The following is a 19,125-nucleotide window of genomic DNA, read 5'->3' on the forward strand; positions in this document are numbered from 1 at the left end:
ACCAGATAACTAATATCATAATCTGAACCGTCAATTATTTAGGTTATACTTCAAAGATCATCATTACAAAAAATCAACTAAATCGGAAATCATTTAGTCATCTAATTGAGATCAAATAAATAGACGATTAGTGTTTTCGATAAAGCAGATAAATAGTTGTTATAATCAAATGACTAAATGATTTTCGAATTTGGAGATTTTTTACATAGATGATCTTTGAAGTAGGGCCTAAAAAAAAGACGGTTCGGATTTTGAGATTACATTGTGCGGTGGGCCCAACATGGTGGTTAACTTTGTATTAACTTACTAATTAGTTAGTTTTAGAGTATTCTTGTATATATATATATATATATATATATATATATATATATGCATGAATATATTATAAGGAAGACAAACCAAAAGAGAAATGATTTTATTTGAATAAATGGGAATAGCAAGGACTAGAAATGTTTCCATATGAGGAGGCACTTTTTGCTCCTCTCATTGGAAGGTGTTTTGTCAACTTCCTTCATAAAGTTATTATAACAAGTCCCATTCAAACCAAAAGACTCTCTCTCTCCTTTCAAATATATATTAATACTCAAATCATCATACATTTCAAACCATATATAGAGAGACAGATTCCAAGGCCTAAAACAAATTAAGAGTCCTCCAATCTCCATTAATCTAATTCTTTCTGTCCAGCCCTTCAATTCTTCTTCTTCTTCTTCGATCTTCTAGCCTTCTTCCAGATCTTCTCCCATCCATGTCTGACCATAAAGACCTCTACTTCCAAGACCTATTTCAGTATGAAGATCATGACCAACACCTTAATGGTGGAATGATCATGAGCATGAACAACAACCAAAAGCTTCTTCCAGTGTCCAGTTCATCACCATCAGCTTACAGTCTACAAGGGTTTGATCCTTCATACATGAACACCAGCTTCACAGAGTGTTTGAAAGGGCCTATGGACTATAATTCACTTGCAACGGCTTTTGGCTTGTCATCTTCAACCTCTGATGTTCATGATCAAGTATTTTCGTCCATTAATGAAGGCAACAACCAAAACCCTAGTAGTGTTGATCATCATCTTAAATATTTAGGCGGCAGCAGTGGTGGTACTGGTGGCGAAACTACTCCTGTGACGCCAAACTCTTCGGTATCTTCTTCTTCAACTGAGGCTTGTGCTGAAGAGGACTCGAGCAAGAGTAAGAGAGATAGGCCAAAAGGGTCATCGGAAGATGGAGGAGATCAGAGCTCTAAGAAAGTCATGTAAGTTTAAAATGAATAAATCGATCTTAATTAATTAATTGTTCAGCATTAATCATATGTAGTGTGTACATGATCTTCTTGAGATGATGACATGCATGAATAATATCTAAATAGTTATATATGTTTGAAATGATCATCAAATTAAACAGGAGCAAAGCTGCAAAGAAGAAAGGAGAGAAAAAGCAAAGAGAGCCGCGATTTGCGTTCATGACCAAGAGTGAGGTTGATCATCTAGAAGATGGATACCGATGGAGAAAATATGGGCAGAAGGCTGTGAAAAATAGTCCATATCCAAGGTAATTAATTAATTAATTAATTTGGAGTTTGGACACACATAAGGGGTGTAATTCTAGCTCATTTCTTTGTTTGCACTTAAAAGAACCCACCAAGAAATTAAATAGTCCTTGATCAGGAGATTAATTAACTCTAGTTGAAGGATTAAGCATTGATTCATTATTTTATTTTTCTTTTTCTCTAGTTGATCAAGTTGTGCCCAAAACCCAATTGTTTTAAGATCCCAATTAAGACGTACTTTAGTTTCTATCAATTGCGCGCCTTGCTAGAAGATAAATGCGACCAAATTAATTAAACAATAATTAAACAATAAAACCCAATATTTGATTAAGATTCCAGCCAGCATGATTTTGATTTGTTTGCCGTTTTCTCGTTTAATTTGTGCTCCGGATCTTTCTTGGTAGCTAGTAATAAAAAGGAAAAAGTAGTTTGATTTGAGCACGACTCTAAAAGGTGTACGTGTTGTTGAGCAATGCAGAAGCTACTACCGATGTACGACACAAAAATGCGGGGTCAAGAAACGCGTTGAGAGGTCGTTTGAGGACCCGTCCACTGTGATTACGACGTATGAAGGGCAGCACAACCACCCAATCCCCGCAACGCTCAGAGGGAATGCGGCGGCATTGTTCCCACCTTCTCTGTTGAGCACACAAACGACATCAATGGCTGCTGCTGGTCCAAGCTTTCCTCATCATCAACAATTGCTGTTTCATCAAATGATGAGTAACCAAGGTGTAGGTGGTGCAGGTGCAGGTGCAGCCTCTCTTAATTATCACCTACAGCACTACTATCATCATCAACATCAACATCAACTACCTGCTGCGGATCACTTTGGATTTCTGCAGGACGTGGTTCCCTCCATGTTCCTCAAACAAGAGCCATGATCTCTCTCCAGCTCTCTCTCTGATTAATGTAGATATGATTAATTATTAGCTTACAGATTTCTTCATGACTTCTGATAGATCCTCGATCTTTTTAATTAGAGTACTTGTGGGGTCCTTAGCTTCAACCATTGACATAGACCTATATATATATCAGAGTTCGAATCTCACTCCCTCTTCCCAAAGAGGTTTTAGACTCTCCTTAATTTATACAGCAAATTAAAGGGTTCACTAATTATGATGTTCTAACATCTAGAGGAGTGAGATTTTTTTTTTTTTTGGGTGATTTGAAGGTAATTTGCTGGCTCGAACTGCTATATTGCTAGGGGAAGTACTGGTTTTGTAAGATGAGTTTAATATATATAAGATCGACGATTGGTTGCATGCTTGTACTAATTACTATAAAAAGCAATGCAATTGATTCCTTGCATGCATGCATTCATGGTGGGATTTTAAATTAAGATGAGTTTAATATATAGTAGGGTTATATATGATCTCTACGTACAACTTCTATATATCCATTTTTTAATAATATCTAGTAGCTAGTGATGATGATCTCTACAAGTTGTATATATATTCATGATTTTATAGGGAATCAATGAGTCCTTTCATTACATTAATATTGCAAGTAGAATGTTTTTGTTTTTTTTTATATTTTTATTAATGGTGCTATACATTTGACATGCAGTTGCTCGCTAGCTAAAATGATTTTCATTTTGAGCATATATGAGACTTTATTTTCATGGGCCTAAGGCAATTTTAATGTTGTGCACAAAAACTCTTGGTATAGTTAGCAGCCTAGTAGGCTAGTACGTACATACTCAGATAAAGGCCCTTTTCTTAAATACCTAACAGGCCGGCTAAAAAATGTTATATATATATATATATATATATATATATATATATATATAAGCTAGAAAGGTGAGCCCATGGAGGCCTCAGCTCTGCCGGGAGCATCAAGTAATTAATAAGCTAATTAAACAGAGTATATATGCACCCTGAACAATCGATAACCTCAGACCTGTTGGAAATTTCATATTAATATATAAAATTTAACATGAATAAGAAAATTGCAATGATCCCATTTCAAAGGAAAGGATATGTTTTCTTTGAATAACATACGTTAAAAGATGCCAATTGCATCACTTGGTGAAGAGACGTCATTGCATACCCAATCCACATGTATGAGAAATGTATTGTTTGTAAATGTTGTGTCTGTTAAATTTAAAAGGTGCAATTTATTTTAACAGGTGTAGTTTTTCTTAATTGACACTTTGTCTTCTATATAAAAGCCACAAGGTCATTGTCATTATATCTTGAGTCTTGTACCCTCCTCCATGTTAAGAGTCAATTTCTAGTGAGAGTTCAAACACTATCTTGGTTCGCTGGAGTCTTGTGATTTGAAGTGCTACTATCACAAGAACGTGGTCGTTGTATCCTAAGAGACGAGCGCCGATTGACCGTAACATTAGTGGGCGGGCGTAATTCATCTTGAGGACATAGTGTCAAACACTAGCTTCGATCAGATTTGGAAGTTCTTCTAACATTTTTCTTCTTTTATTTTATTTTGATTGTGGTCTTAAGTTTGCATTAAATTTTATATTTAATGTGTACTTTTTTATTATTAAATAAATATAGCAAATAAACCCAAATTTTTCCAACAGACCAATCAATCGAATATTTTAATAGGTAATCGATCGAACGCTACTTCTCTTCTCGATCTGCTCAGTTTTGGCTTTAGGGGGTCATGTGCTTGAAGAATTAGGTCAGCAGATATCATTTGAAAAATTATTCTTCAATTCTTTTATGATCACTAATGTACTCTTATAGAACAAAGAAAAGTAGTTTATTCTGGCCGTCCAGCACAAGAATAATTAAGCTCATGTTAAACTTAAGTACCTCCTAATCTCCTATATATACAAACAACTTCGATCCTTGCTTATTCAAGTCTACCTATCATGGAGAGATATAACATGCACCCATGAAATGGTTGGGTTGGAGATTCTTGATTAATTTGGTATATGTTGATGTTAGTAAAAGGGATAAAGAAAAAAATCAAATTAATTCACTGGATCTCTAATTAAGAATCAGTAATTAGATCAATGGGGTTTGCACATATGATCCCAATTGCATGAGAAGCTCTTTGAGTCTTTGAGTCTTAGTTTGTACATATTTCAGTCTTCTTGAGAAACAGCAGCTAAGCCAATTTCAAATATAGCAGATAATCTAAACCTTTCAAGTAGTCTTCGATGAACTTCAAGGTATATACCTGCATTTGATAGAATTAATGTCCAAAATATTGTGAAAGGTGTACATCTTTTATAATTTCAAAGAATGAGTTGCTACATATTTGTCCCTTCTGTTGAGCAATTGTGAAGGTGTGATGACCAAATTATCATGCTATTCAATTGCAGTTACCAAAACACTCTCAAAGCACATAAATTTAATACTTAAGCATGAATTAATTTGTCCCTTCTAGCTAGGAAGCTAAGCAAGTAACCAGCACTTATCCCCAAAATTGTTAAACAAAATCTAAGTAGGTGGCTTGGTTCCTTAATATGCACTTCTACGTACCCAAATCTGATGCTGGTGGGCTCCCTGCAATACAGCCACACCACAACTCAATGTACGAGAGAGAGAGAGAGAGAGAGAGAGAGAGAGAGAGAGAGAGAGAGAGAGAGAGAGAGAGAGAGAGAGAGAGAGAGAGAGAGAGTATGGCAGAAGTCATAATCTCAATTGCCAATTGGTATTAATTAATTAATTGCTTAATTATGACTAATTAACATACAATATTTCTGCCACCATTATTGGCGCCATTAATATAAACCAAGTTTTATAACCAACCGCTATAATCCTTCGTGCCATCGACTCTTTCTTTCCAACCAATTACTAGCTAGTCATAGTGCGCAACCTCACCCTAATAAGCACAAAAACTTATTAATTAGTACCCCAAATTTGGCTTAATTTTTGTTCAACTTTCAATTAAGCACAAATTAAAACTAATTTCCCTTTAAAGGTGAGACATTTAACCATATTACTGTTTGTTTCTACAGAAATAAGATTTATACAATTATACCTCTAAAACTTTATTTGGAAATCAAAAAAAAAAAAAACTGAAAGGTGTACATACATCATCATAAAATATGTAACAAAAAACTTTCTCACGAGTGTATATATATATATGTATTTTGTCGATCTCTCTTATTATATATTAAATTACGAAGAAATAGACACTACTTTTTATATATGGGTGACAATGTTGGAGAAAAAAATTAGATATATAGATATATAGATGAGGTATAAAATATTCCCAAGTTTATTTTCATATATAGTGAAAGATCTGGTTAAGATGTAGTCAACAGTAACATTACTGACAGGTAAATAAGAAATGAATCAAATTAATAATGGATAGGAATTTAATAGTTTAGATTAGTCCTAAGCAAATCCCAAGAAGAACCTGAAAATTACTAACTTAATAATATGTTTAATTTTGTTCAAGTCACTCTCTGTCATGTACTGAAAGAAAACAAAAGGACAACCACAACCAAACCACACAACGACCATCAACAACCGCTGAGGAAAGAAACCCAGTGGAGAGGGACGTACCTTCCGACATTTTCTTTATTCTTCAAGCAACAGCCTAAAACGACCGCGTTTTCTTCTTCTTCTTTCTATTCTTAATCCTCGATCTTCAGCTAGGGTTTCAATATTTATGTCCAATGTCCTATAGACTACTCACTCTCTGAACTCCTTCCACTAGGTACTTCTCTGCTCGATCTACGTCTCGTATTTTCGGATTCTACTGTCTCTTGTTCATTTTCGTTTGGATTTTGTAGTTTGGAGCAGATTTGAGTGATCGAAAGAAAATGGTGGACGCTGGGCCAGTTACGCCTGGACAGGTATTTGGCCGAATTTGTAATTTTCTTTTACTTAATTTGATCTTCTGCTAATTTCGATTCAATACTGAGAGATTTCATTTTCTTAGTGTGATTTGTACTTGTGCAATGTTGATGAAGATGTGAATGCGTATGAATTACTGGTTTCTAATTTTTGTTGAACAGTCAAGAATTGCTTTATTTTGTAATGCCATTGCCGTTTGCTGTGGTTAGTGGGATTAATGCATTCGGGCCTTTTAGTAGGTGATAGAAGAGAGTCCTGCGTATGAGTTTATTCTCATGTGCCTCATTTTAGTGTCAACTGGGAATTAATATTTATATTAATCGATCTTTTTCTCCCACAAAGTCTCACAAAAGATGTTTAAAGTAGAAAATGGTGTATCTTAGTACATTGGGAGAAGGAGATTGTTTTGCTTCTACAAATATGACTATATGAGAACCAAGAGACCCGAGTTTGTGTTGGACCCACGGGAAACACAATAACCCTATATGCCTGGATGTGTTTGATGCAATTCTAGATGCTTGACATGCAGTCAGTTTGCAACTAACTCACAATGGTGTATCCTCCTGTACTAATTGGAGCATATTGGAATTTAGTTCAGCGCTGCATCCCTCCCCCTTGTTTAATTTCCTTTTATATTTGCTCATTCCTTTTATTGTCTTCATGAATTGATTCTAATTGAAGCTTTTCATATCATGTCCCAGGTGTCTTTTTTGCTTGGAATCATCCCAGTTTTTGTCACATGGATATATTCAGAGTACTTAGAATATAAAAAATCTTCATCTCATCCTAAAGTGTAAGTTTCTTCCCTTCAAATTGGAGAGATATGAATTGGGCCTAGTTTAATCTTATTGGCATCAATTTCCATATTGATACTTACCTTTTATAGAAATATATGAGATGGAGAAAATCATTTAAATTTGTCTTTACTTCCCTTAGCTGATGAAAGAATGTGAGATTCCTTAGATCACCATGGTATAGTTTGTCTTGAGATAATAATGGCTAGAAAACGATTAGTATAAAAACACACATTTACATTTTGAACAAAACTTAGTTAGATATATGATCAAATAGTGGCAAATTTATCATGTACACCAATCCTATATACATAATCAAATTTGGACCTTAATAAGTATGTGCAAATATGTAGGATGAGTGGTAAAAATACTTCAGATTTGTGTTTGATTAGAAAGGAGATACAAGGACTTGCACAAATATGATTTTTCCAGTCAATATTCTCTGATGCTGAACAATTGAGTTTTTTCTATTGTAGTCATTCAGATACTAATCTGGTTGAGTTGGGGGAGGAGACGACCAAGGAAGATGATAGGGCTGTTTTGCTGGAAGGCGGCCTTGCGAGATCAGCTTCTACAAAGTTTAATAGTTCATCCATTAAAATAAACTTGATTAGGTTACTTTCCATAATATACAGTATATTCGTTGATTTTTCTATTAAAGATCTTTCTCACATTCCTCCGCTTCCCATGAATTTCTAGGTTTCTGACTATGGATGACTCTTTTTTACTAGAACACCGAGCAACTCTTAGAGTGATGTAAGTATCTAGTGTAATATCAATCATCTCATGGCCAAATTTATTATTATATTTTACTTATATAATACATAACATTTACTTATATAATACATAACATCAAATGTAGGTCCGAGTTTGGGGCAATTCTGTTCTATTTCTACATATGTGACCGCACAAATATACTGGGAGATTCTACAAAGGTACCTTTGTTCTGCTTCCTGAATTTATTGTTAAATTACCTGTGATTCTGTTTATGAAAAATTTGCACAGAAATGCTACTCTCATGATATAATACTATCTTTTATATGCTTTCTATGTTTTCAAAAGAACTATTTATTTCAATTTAGTGAATATTCTATCAAATAAAAAATTTAATGGATGACAGCGTTATTATTGTCACTTGTTGATAAACACAAGAGGTCCTGTTTATATTCACATCATCACATGTTGATAAGCACAATAAGATGGATTTTACTGTTGTAAATGTTTAATAATTTTGTGGTTCCTTCTCTTGGACAGAACTACAATCGGGATCTTTTCATCTTTCTGTGCCTTCTCCTCTTCATAGTTTCAACAATGACATCTTTGAAGAAACATAATGACAGATCGGCATTCTCTGGAAAATCCATACTTTACCTAAATCGGCATCAGACGGAGGAATGGAAAGGATGGATGCAGGCAAGTACTCATTTCCAAGTCCATAACTTGAAGGGAACTGATATTTTAGTTTTGGAAAGAACTGTATTTTGTGATTATTTCTTCTCTCTTTTTTCTTTAGGAGGGGAGTTCTGAACTTACTTCCTACTTATGGTGACCTGCCACTGTTATTTTGTTTCTACTCTTTGGGTATTTGCATTATGACACCATCTATGTTCATCTGGCTAGGACAAGCATATTTCATCCTTTTATATTAGTGGTGTTGGTTGAACTTGAATTTGGATGCTATATGTTAGCGTGAATCTGTAGATTATGGACGTGTATTTGTGATTCAGTTTTGATTCATTTAGAATAATAAGATTTGAGTTGGAAAAACCTACATTAATGCACTTAGTTTTCATATCCAGCTGAACTTCAAAATTCCTTACATTATCTTACTACATCATTGTTTGTTACAGTTCACAAGTAATTTATTTACCATGAGTATATTTCATTTCTTTTGCTTCATGGCAGGTCCTATTTCTACTGTACCATTACTTTGCTGCAAGCGAGATATACAATGCAATACGTATCTTTATTGCTGCATACGTTTGGATGACTGGATTTGGAAACTTTTCCTATTACTACATTAGAAAGGACTTTAGTCTAGCCCGCTTTGCTCAGGTAAAATGTAGTTCTGGGCAGTATTATCTTTTCACATAGTTCTTTGGGCGTATTATGAAAATGATCTGAGATGCTTGTACTCTTTACTCTACAATGCAGATGATGTGGCGGCTGAATTTTTGTGTGGCATTTTGCTGTATTGTTCTTAACAATGACTATATGCTGTATTACATCTGTCCAATGCACACACTGTTCACTCTTATGGTATATGGAGCCCTTGGTATCTTCAGCAAGTACAATGAGATCAGATCAGTGATGGCTGTGAAAATTCTTGCATGCTTTCTTGTGGTTATCTTCATTTGGGAAATTCCTGCAGTTTTCGACATAATCATGCGTCCATTAGCTTTCCTATTGGGTGAGTAACTTATTCAACTTCTGGTTTTGATTTATTTTGATGTTAGTTGCTGTTGTAAAACTCAGCAACTTAATAATTATCCTTTTGTGATTTATTTATGTGTTATGTGAATATTGTAGCTTTAAATAGTTTAATCTGTCTAAATACTTTCAAGTTAATATGGGTCTCAAGTTGATTTGAGATTCTTATAAAGAAAAAAAAAAAAAGATTGATTTTGGATTCTTGAATTTTAATTTTTATAAATATCTACTGGTTCATGCATAGCTCAAAACTTATTATTTCTTTATTCCGTGCTTTTCTATCACAGGATATACTGATCCTGCAAAGCCAGATCTCCCTCGACTTCATGAGTGGCATTTTAGATCTGGACTTGATCGCTACATATGGATCATTGGAATGATATATGCCTATTGTCATCCTAATGTAATCTCTTGAGTATGTAGGCATCTGGTTGCTTTTGCTTTCTTGATACTCCAACTACTAAATTTTTAAATGTAATGTCTTAGGTTGAGAAATGGATGGAGAGACTGGAGGAGTCTGATACCAAAAGGAGAGTCTCAATTAAAGCAGGAATATTTTCTATTTCTTTATTTGTAAGTTGCATGCTTTTGTGTGAAAGTTGTTATCTTCTTATAGATAATGGTTAATGCTTCCATATACTATAATCTTGTAATTTGATCTCATGCTCATTATTTTTTCTAGGTTGGTTATCTGTGGTTTGAATATATTTACAAGCTGGACAAGGTTTCATACAACAAGTTGCATCCCTACACATCATGGATTCCCATAACGTACGGGCTATAAAACATTTTGTTTCTTCAAGTTAAAGGGAATGCTTTTCCTGGGAGTTTTATGAGATGTCATATTGTCATCTACAATATTTGGTCAACTTTATTTTTCAGTTCATTCCAGTCACTTATTGTCACCTCTCCTTATTGTGATTTCAGAGTTTATATATGCCTGCGGAACTTTACTCAGCAGTTGCGGAATGTCTCTTTGACTCTCTTTGCGTATGTATTTTTATCTGAGTATAGAAACCAGTCAACCCTTTGAACAGCAGTCCCCTGCAAGTTAATTAATTTTCACCCCTAATTTTGTTCATGTTAATGCAAGATTTTGCTGACTCATTTTGTGTGTACAATTGTACTTTGCATTACTAGGTGGCTTGGCAAGATTACTTTAGAGACCTATATTTCACAGTTCCACATCTGGTTGAGGTATGTAACACTTTACCTATCTGTTTATTCTTTTAACTTTAACCACTAAAGTCATACTCTTATAACCCCATGTAATGCATCTTTAGTCTTTACAAATACCTTTCTGTTGTGGTGATACTTACAAATGCTGTTTGCTTGAAGAAGATAATTAAATAAATTCCTATATTCATGAACAGATCGAACACACCTAATGGACAGCCTAAGTGGCTTCTGTCTGTCATTCCAGAATATCCCATGCTCAACTTCATGTTGACAACTGCCATTTATGTTTTGGTAAGAGAATCTTTATTTTACCCTTAAATATTTTCAAGCCAACAATGCTTACTAATTCTCACCTTCTTCATGCTCTACTGTTCACTTGATTCTGCAGATATCTCATCGGCTTTTCGAGTTAACCAATACGCTTAAGACAGTCTTTGTACCTACAAAAGACAACCAAAGGCTGCTTTATAATTTTCTTGCTGGGGCAGCCATTTTTACTTGTTTGTATTTCACCTCATTCATTATTCTTCAGATACCTCATTGACCAGTAAGCACCTTTCTGCTATATGCTAGTCTTTCTTTGTTTTCTTCTTCTTCTTGTCTCTCTCTCTCTCTAATGATTTAGGAAGATTCTAATGATGCTTGCATCTTACATGATGTGCAGAGCTTTTTCAGAAGTTTCTGAACTTAATTGTAATGGTCGTAGTTTGCATTTACTGTTACAGGCTTAACAAATCAAGACCCAAAAAGAGGGTTATATAGATGTTTCCTGTTGGATGTGCAAATATAGAGATAATTAAATAAGGGAGTTGGCAGATGTTGATTGCAAACATAGCCTGCAAAGCTACTGGTTCCTACAGTTTTCAAGGAGAAAGGAACTCTATTGCTGTGTGAAAGCTGAATAGGATGTTAAATTGGCCTTGGAATGTTTGGCTGGGGACAGGAAGCAGGAAGCAGGAAGCAATAGAGAAAGGAATTCTCTGGAACTATTGTGGATTGCCGTGTATCTTCCTTTTCTTTTACCCCCATTTTTGTTAAATCATTGAAGAAAATGTAGATCCCTGTGACATAGATTTGTTGTTTGGTATAAATCAAGTTCAATATTCATGAGTTACAAGATGTCGCGATCTGTTTTTTGGGCCAATGGTCCATGGATGGAGAACATATTCGAATCTGTATATTCAATTGGAAAGAAAAAGTTGAGATTTCCATTATGTTATGGCTCAATTTAGTTCTAAATTTTTGGGAGGGAGTTAAACGTACAGGTATCTTTTGCCATCTACTCATGGTGACAAATGTTCCAATTTGTTATATCACACTTTCCATGCGACCATATGAGCACCAAAATACAGATTGTAAGTTATAACAAATAAGGATGCTTATCGATTAAAACTGGACTATTTAAGAGAATATTTCATCCAATTTTATTGCAATCAGCTTTTGGTTTTTTTTTTTTATCCTTAAAAACCGATGACTTGATCCCTTAATAGCAAAGTAGTGCAAACACACTAATCTCTCGCCCTAAAAAATACCTTTAAAATTGTATACGTGTTATAATCTAAGTAGATTGGTAATATATATCACATGGTGTTACGGTTACGTACAAAAATTTCTCAATAGAGTGCCCACTACTCACTAATCACTTGTAATTTAGTAAAGCCATAACTCCAATAATTTGCAGATATTTTTTAGTGTCCATTGAAATATCGAAGATAATAGTATAAGGGTAGGAAGGGCATGATCTTGACTTGTAACTGTGACAAAATAAATACTGAGATTGAATTGCAATCCAAAATCAATATACAGGTCAGACTGTCAGAGAATAAATAAGGTCATGACTGAAGTTTATTAGTCTTAGATTCAAAATTTGAAGGAAAAAAAATGTCTCTACGGCAATGGCTCTCAAATCACACATATCACCTTTACATCCTAAATGTTGTGAGATTTTGCCTCGAGAGCTTAAATTTCTATATTTTCTGGAAGCAAGTTGTTAGAGTGGTTAATCAACACCTACTTCATCCCCTCCATAGTTGGTTGAAAAAAATTATTGTACGTGATTATATAACAATAGATCTTTCATACACACTTTGTATCAAACTTCTAAGACTTTATTAGAAAACACCATCGGAACCCACACAAACCGACTCAAATGTAAACTCAAATGTCCAAAATTCAAACTCCTGTAACCCCAAGATTGTCCTCATACCCAAAATAAGGGCAGTTACCCCAGCTTCTCCCATGTATAAAATGCTTTCTATACACATGCACCTCATGGGGCCCAGCAATTGAGTTGTGGCTATCTCCTTCTTTAATGATCTCATCAGACACCTGAGAAGACGTTGAATCGTGTATCAAACAAAGAGAAGTGATTCAATTCAGGCCGTCTTATTCATTTATTCATTTATGATTTTTATATTAATTTTTTGCAATTGTTGAGAGGGCACAGACTAAGGTCTATTGGCTGTATATAATCTAGAAAACAGTGAATTGGAAGTATTGGACAAACCCATGCAATATACTCCAAAATATTGAGTCTCTTTCATTTGGTGCTATATGAGACCACAGCTCACACTCTGTGAACTGAAATAAGACCCTCTCTCTCTCTCTCCCCCCCCCCCTCCATCATTTGAGAGTTTCTTCACCATTGACATGGGAGAAACTCATCAGCTCAAAACAGACATGGGGGAAGCTCAAAAACTGCAACTCAACATCATGGGTATGTCACTTGTTCATTTACTGATTACTGGCTTTTAAAAAATAAAAAAATTAATGCAAATAAGTCTATTTTTATGCAATCTTGTCAGAGTATAGCAACTGATATATGCTTAATATTGCTGGGAGAAGTGAATTCTTTTCTTATGAGTTATGAGAGTCATAAAACTTACATGAGGAGGTGGAGGGAGAATTCTGAAGAATCCCAACTTTATTAAATTATTAATATCATAGTATAGCAAATGATGAAAAGCTATGCAGCAGAAGTGTGATGCATAGAGTAGTGCACAAAGCTGTCATTGAGGAAAAATCTCATTGCCTACACCCTACTTGCATGCTTGGATATGATGAAATCCATGAAAGGTGATGTGTGCCTAATTAAGTAAATCCTTAATGACAAAATTTAATTAAAAAGAGGGGAGGCCAGAAAAGGAATCCCAATTAAGTTTTCCAAGCAAAAGACAATGGTTGGGTACTTATTCATCTTAATATCTTATGAATCACTGAATGAAGCAATGGCCAAGACAGAATTTTATGTGCAGACTTTTTCTCAGATCAGATAGCTGGTAAAGCATTGCAGGCAGCACTTACAAGCAAAGCACTATCTTTTCTTGATAAATATAAGCAAAGCACTACTTAGTTCAAGAAAGGGGTCAGTTTTATAGATGATCAATTCATAAGTTCCAATATTGATCATTGTTGTACATTTGTTCTTGTCAGTTGAGGAAGAAAATGAAGCAAACTTCCCGGAGTGTAAAGATGTTCCAGACCAGCGCAGAAGTGTTAACTGGTGGCTGAGAATGGCCATTTATACACTCTTTGTGATCGCTGGCCAGTCAGTTGCAACACTCTTGGGAAGATTGTACTATGACAAAGGGGGCAAAAGCAAATGGATGGGAACACTAGTACAACTTGCTGGCTTTCCAATCCTCCTTCCCTACTATTTTATCCCATCAAGCAGAAATCCAACCACAAATAGTACTATCCCATCAAAACCACCTTCCACCTTAATTCTTGCATCACTTTATGTCTCTCTTGGCCTCCTAATATCGGCAGACTGCTTCATGTATTCTGTAGGACTATTTTACCTCCCTGTATCTACTTATTCCCTCATTTGTGCATCCCAATTGGCCTTCAATGCATTTTTCTCCTCCTTCCTCAACTCTCAAAAATTCACTTCTTACATTGTCAATGCACTAGTCCTCCTCACCATCTCCTCCACCCTCCTTGTGTTTCAAGGCAATGACTCTGCAGACGACCCAACTGGAGGCTCCAAAAGAAAGTATGCAATTGGGTTCATATGCACCGTTGGGGCATCAGCCGGACATGGAATGATTCTTTCTCTTACACAGTTTGCTTTCAGAAAGATTATAAGAAGGGAAACATTTACAGTGATCATGGATATGATAGTGTATCAATCAATAGTTGCAACCTTTGCTACCTTGGTGGGACTTTTCGCTAGTGGAGAGTGGAAGGATTTGAAGAAAGAGATGGAGGAGTTTGAATTGGGGAAGATATCCTACGTAATGAATTTAACATGGACAGCTATAGTATGGCAGCTTTTTGCTATTGGCTCAGTAGGATTGATTTTTGAGGCATCTTCCCTCTTCTCCAATGCCATCAGTGTTTTGGGTTTGCCTGTTGTTCCAGTTCTAGCTGTGATCTTCTTCCATGACAAAATGGATGGAATAAAGGTAGTGGCTATGGTTTTGGCCATTTGGGGTTTTGTTTCATATGTTTATCAGCACTACCTCGATGATCGCAAGTCCAAGACTCGGAGTCAAAATGCTAATGATCAAGTTTCTAAAGCTTTTCCACTGGAAAACATTAATGGTTGAATAATAGTCAGGGCTTCTGTATATCGATCTGAGACTAGTTTAACACAAAAGAAGAATTACTAGCTTTCTAAGTTTCTAGCTACCATCCACGTTGTGAGCTCTAATTCTGATCTCTAAGAAGCAGAGAGAGTTTTTTATTTTATTTTATTTTATTTTTGAATAAACAAAACAATATTTATATAAACAAAAATGTTTCGAAACTAAACAGTTAGTAAGATAATACAGTGCGAACTATTTTGTTAGGCCTACTACAAAATGTAATCTCATGATTCAAACTATTTATAGTTTAGGTCTTCATTCAAAAATCAACCTTACAAAAAATCAACCAAATCAGAAATTATTTAGTCATTCAATTATTATTACAATGATTTCATGTTTTATTGAAAAATTTGTGTTCGTTCATTTACATGAACACAATTAGCTTATTAATAGTTGGTTAAATGATTTCTGATTTGGTTGATTTTTTGCAAGAATAATCTTTGAATGGGAACTTAAATAATAAATGATTCGGATCATGAGATTACATTGCGTAGTGGACTCAAAATGATGATTAGTGTCGTATTATCTTACTAACTAATTAAGATAAAAATCATAAAATTAAGTGAAATTATAGAAATTTTTATGTGATGAAATATAAAAATATAGGTATCATATTGTTATATCCTGTTGTAGAAAAGTTTCTCACATGACATATATGCTTTTATATTTTATTATATAAAAATTTCTCAAATTTCAAAACATAAATTGTCTTTCGAATGTCAAGTTAGTCCATAAGTCTATTGTAAGGTTTCAATCGAAAAACATTGATATTAAAAGAACAAAATTTCACAAAAAAAAAAAAAAAAGAGAGTAGAAAATAGCTACATTTCCCCCGGTAAAAATGTAAGTTTATTTGCTTAAGAAAACGGCGCGTTTTACTCTTTTCCTTGGGAAACTCTGCAAACTCAGTCTGTCCCTAGAGTCAGTTTCTTCCGTTGTCAGGTTTTCACCAAAGTCCTCATCTTTGACGGAAGCAGAAGGCTCTGGATTTCCCAATTATGGCCTGCAACGCCTCAATTACTATGATGATCATCACCATGCCGTTGATCGTGATCCTGATTCGTCTTCTCTACGTTTTACACCGAACCGGAAAACCCCTCAAACCCAGAGGCTCAGCCGGTTCAGCTCCACCACCACCCCTCAGTACCCTCATCGTTTTAGGCTCAGGGGGTCACACTGCAGAGATGATCAACCTATTGCAGGTGCTGCAAAAAGACAGATTTGCCCCCAGGTTCTACATTACTGCTGCTACTGACAACATGAGCCCTCCAGAAAGCTCGCTTGCTCGAAGAGACTGGGGACAATAGGGAAGTGACTGTGAGTTCACAGTTCATGCAGATCTATCGAAGTAGGGAAGTGGGTCAGTCTTACATAACCTCTGTTTGGACGACTTTGATTGCTTTGGCTCATGCGCTTTGGCTAATGCTTAGAATCAGACCCCAAGTGGTATTTTTTTGCTTTTTCTTTACTCATTTCTATTGCTTTCGAACTTTGTATATCAAATCATTGATTATCAACTCTTTTGAAATCGCAGATTCTATGCAATGGGCCTGGGACTTGTGTACCGCTTTGTGTAATTGCATTCTTATTCAAGGTTTGGATGCATTCTTAGACCCTTTTGCTTTTGGTTTTTTTTTTTTTCCATTTATTTTGGTCGATTCGGAATTTTGATTCTTAAAGTTGAAATTGGAAATGTGCAGGTTGTGGGGATTAGATGGTCATCTGTGTTTTATGTCGAGAGTATAGCAAGAGTACAAAGGCTGTCCTTGAGTGGCTTGCTTCTTTACAAGTTACGCATGGCTGATCAGTTATTTGTCCAATGGCCGCAGTTGCAGAGAAAATATCCCAGAGCTCACTATGTTGGTTGTCTCATGTAGTTGATTCACTTGTGCTGCTGCTGCTATGGTACTCTCACTTTCACAGTTTAGCCTCCAAGATTTTTCAATGTAATATGTTTTTGTCAAGTTTACAATTTATTTGATTTCTTCAACTATAGTTGTCTACATGTTTAACTTTTTACTAATTGAGGAAAAGTGTGTTCTGATCCACCGATGACAGTTGGGTCAGAACTATTGATTATGCATAACAATTGTGTTCTGATCCCAATGTGAAAAGTATTTTCCCATTTTCGAGTTCACACTTCCATTTGACTTTATAATTATTTGGTGAAGATAACCCGGATGAAATATTATAGGGATACCTTTAAGCCTTGGGTACATGATTTTGCAAGGAAAATTAAACAGAATAAGATATAATGCTAGTAGTAGATGCATATAAATGCATTATGCTTATGTGAATGCAGTATGTGGGTACAATCTTAAAATGCCAACCTTTTAGTAATGACAAAAAGCTTGGATAACTACTGTAGGACAAAAGAGAAACTGAAATTATAGCATCATTATTATATAATCCTTTGAATTTGATGAGCACAAGTTTGAATTGAACTTCACAGGGAAAGAAATGGCTAGTATTTTTAATGATTAAAGATGGAACAAAAAGGTCTAGGTGAAATGCTTCCATCTCGAAACCAAAACAGGGGATGAGAAGGATCAAGAGTATTTGTAATGCTCATAAGACGTTTCTTTCCTTTGTTAATGGATCTTTAGTTGTCCATTTATTAATCGCTCAGCAGGTGGCCCCTTTCAGTAAAGGAATCATTGAAATTTCTCTTACATGTTTGGTTTCAGCCTTGGACTCTGAATCGTCGAGATAGAAAAGCCATGACTCCAATAATTTGCAGATATTTTTTAGTGTCCATTGAAATATCGAAGATAATAGGATAAGGGTAGGAAGGGCATGATCTTGACTTGTAACTGTGACAAAATAAATACTGAGATTGATTTGCAATCCAAAATCAATATACAGGTCAGAGAATAAATAAGGTCATGTTAGTCTTAGATTCAAAATTTGAAGGAAAAAAAATGTCTCCACGGCAATCGCTCTCAAATCATACATATCACCTTTACATCCTAAATGTTGTGAGATTTTGCCTCGAGATCTTAAATTTCTATATTTTCTGGAAGCAAGTTGTTATAGACTTATAGTAGTTAATTAACACCTATTTCATCCCCTCCATAGTTGGTTGAAAAAAATTATTGCATGTGATTATATAACCATAGATCTTTCATATACACTTTGTATCAAACTTCTAAGACTTTATTAGAAAACACAATCGGAACCCACACAAACCGACTCAAATGTAAACTCAAATGTCCAAAATTCGAACTCCTGTAACCCCAAGGTTGTCCTCATACCCAAAATAAGGGCAGTTGCTATACACATGCACCTCATGGGGCCCAGCAATTGAGTTGTGGCTATCTCCTCCTCAGACACCTTAGAAGACGTTGAATCGTATACGGTATATCAAACAAAGAGAAGTGATTCAATTCTGGCCGTCTTTTCATTTATTCATTTATGATTTTTAATATTAATTTTTTGCAATTGTTGAGAGGGCACAGACTAAGGTATATTGGCTGTATATAATCTAGAAAAGAGTGAATTGGAATTATTGGACAAGAGGGCTGCTATTTGCACACCATTTTTTTTTCTTTTTGCACACCTTTAAAAAAAAAAAAAATTCAAAAATCAAAGAAAAAGACACACACACCCCTCACCCAACACACCTCTCATTCTCAGAAAAAAAAAAAAAAAAACACACCCCTCATTCTCAGCCTCACCCCGACCGGCCACCTCCCCTCCTTCACCTGACCCACCCATTCCCTTCCCTTCCCTCCTTCATCCGACCACCGCAAGCAAAACCCGAGCCCCACCCCCAACCTCCTAATCTCTCTCTTTTCTTCT

At 35.3% G+C, this 19,125-nt stretch overlaps 3 protein-coding genes and 1 pseudogene across 5 annotated transcripts; all 4 read left to right on the forward strand.

Moving 5' to 3' along the window:
• Positions 1–632: 632 nt before the first annotated feature.
• LOC147297084 (uncharacterized) lies at positions 633–2,599 on the forward strand. The gene is made up of 3 exons (XM_086238403.1): positions 633–1,257; positions 1,407–1,553; positions 2,030–2,599. The coding sequence occupies exons 1-3, from the start codon at positions 749–751 to the stop codon at positions 2,433–2,435; spliced, it is 1,062 nt and encodes a 353-aa protein (XP_086094529.1). The 5' UTR covers positions 633–748; the 3' UTR covers positions 2,436–2,599.
• A 3,377-nt stretch (positions 2,600–5,976) lies between these two features.
• LOC147297085 (protein REDUCED WALL ACETYLATION 3-like) lies at positions 5,977–11,969 on the forward strand. 2 transcript variants are annotated; one of them, XM_086236329.1, is made up of 17 exons: positions 5,977–6,192; positions 6,269–6,331; positions 7,034–7,125; positions 7,603–7,740; positions 7,826–7,882; positions 7,989–8,061; positions 8,381–8,539; positions 9,032–9,181; positions 9,281–9,536; positions 9,844–9,959; positions 10,043–10,129; positions 10,239–10,327; positions 10,484–10,546; positions 10,697–10,753; positions 10,930–11,026; positions 11,124–11,282; positions 11,461–11,967. In XM_086236329.1, exons 2-16 carry the CDS (start codon positions 6,299–6,301, stop codon positions 11,277–11,279), a joined length of 1,623 nt encoding a protein of 540 aa, XP_086092455.1. In that variant the 5' UTR covers positions 5,977–6,192; positions 6,269–6,298; the 3' UTR covers positions 11,280–11,282; positions 11,461–11,967. The 2 variants fall into 2 exon arrangements, with proteins under 2 accessions (XP_086092455.1, XP_086092447.1); XM_086236321.1 differs by lacking the exons at positions 5,977–6,192; positions 6,269–6,331; positions 7,034–7,125; ... (3 more) ...; positions 8,381–8,539; positions 9,032–9,181 and having other exon boundaries at positions 9,266–9,536; positions 11,400–11,969.
• A 1,357-nt stretch (positions 11,970–13,326) lies between these two features.
• Positions 13,327–15,356, forward strand: LOC147297086 (putative purine permease 10). The gene is made up of 2 exons (XM_086230174.1): positions 13,327–13,451; positions 14,168–15,356. Exons 1-2 carry the CDS (start codon positions 13,385–13,387, stop codon positions 15,283–15,285), a joined length of 1,185 nt encoding a protein of 394 aa, XP_086086300.1. The 5' UTR covers positions 13,327–13,384; the 3' UTR covers positions 15,286–15,356.
• An 867-nt stretch (positions 15,357–16,223) lies between these two features.
• On the forward strand, positions 16,224–17,461 carry LOC147297087 (UDP-N-acetylglucosamine transferase subunit ALG14-like; annotated as a pseudogene). Its single transcript, XR_015120078.1, has 3 exons — positions 16,224–16,770; positions 16,859–16,918; positions 17,025–17,461. The product of XR_015120078.1 is annotated as a UDP-N-acetylglucosamine transferase subunit ALG14-like (transcript).
• Positions 17,462–19,125: the final 1,664 nt, after the last annotated feature.

This window comes from Dryas octopetala, chromosome 1 (genome assembly GCF_963921425.1).
Source record: "Dryas octopetala chromosome 1, drDryOcto1.1, whole genome shotgun sequence".
In the NCBI taxonomy this organism is placed as follows: domain Eukaryota; kingdom Viridiplantae; phylum Streptophyta; class Magnoliopsida; order Rosales; family Rosaceae; genus Dryas; species Dryas octopetala.

Bases quoted from the DNA above. Each gene is read 5' to 3' on its own strand.
- LOC147297084 (XM_086238403.1), top strand. From the start codon at position 749: ATGTCTGACCATAAAGACCTCTACTTCCAAGACCTATTTCAGTATGAA. The intron at 1,258-1,406 runs GTAAGTTTAAAA...CAAATTAAACAG, and splicing joins CAGAGCTCTAAGAAAGTCAT to GAGCAAAGCTGCAAAGAAGA. The intron at 1,554-2,029 runs GTAATTAATTAA...TGAGCAATGCAG, and splicing joins AAAAATAGTCCATATCCAAG to AAGCTACTACCGATGTACGA.
- LOC147297085 (XM_086236329.1), top strand. From the start codon at position 6,299: ATGGTGGACGCTGGGCCAGTTACGCCTGGACAG. The intron at 8,062-8,380 runs GTACCTTTGTTC...TCTCTTGGACAG, and splicing joins TACTGGGAGATTCTACAAAG to AACTACAATCGGGATCTTTT. The intron at 10,754-10,929 runs GTATGTAACACT...ATTCATGAACAG, and splicing joins CAGTTCCACATCTGGTTGAG to ATCGAACACACCTAATGGAC.
- LOC147297086 (XM_086230174.1), top strand. From the start codon at position 13,385: ATGGGAGAAACTCATCAGCTCAAAACAGACATGGGGGAAGCTCAAAAA. The intron at 13,452-14,167 runs GTATGTCACTTG...TGTTCTTGTCAG, and splicing joins ACTGCAACTCAACATCATGG to TTGAGGAAGAAAATGAAGCA.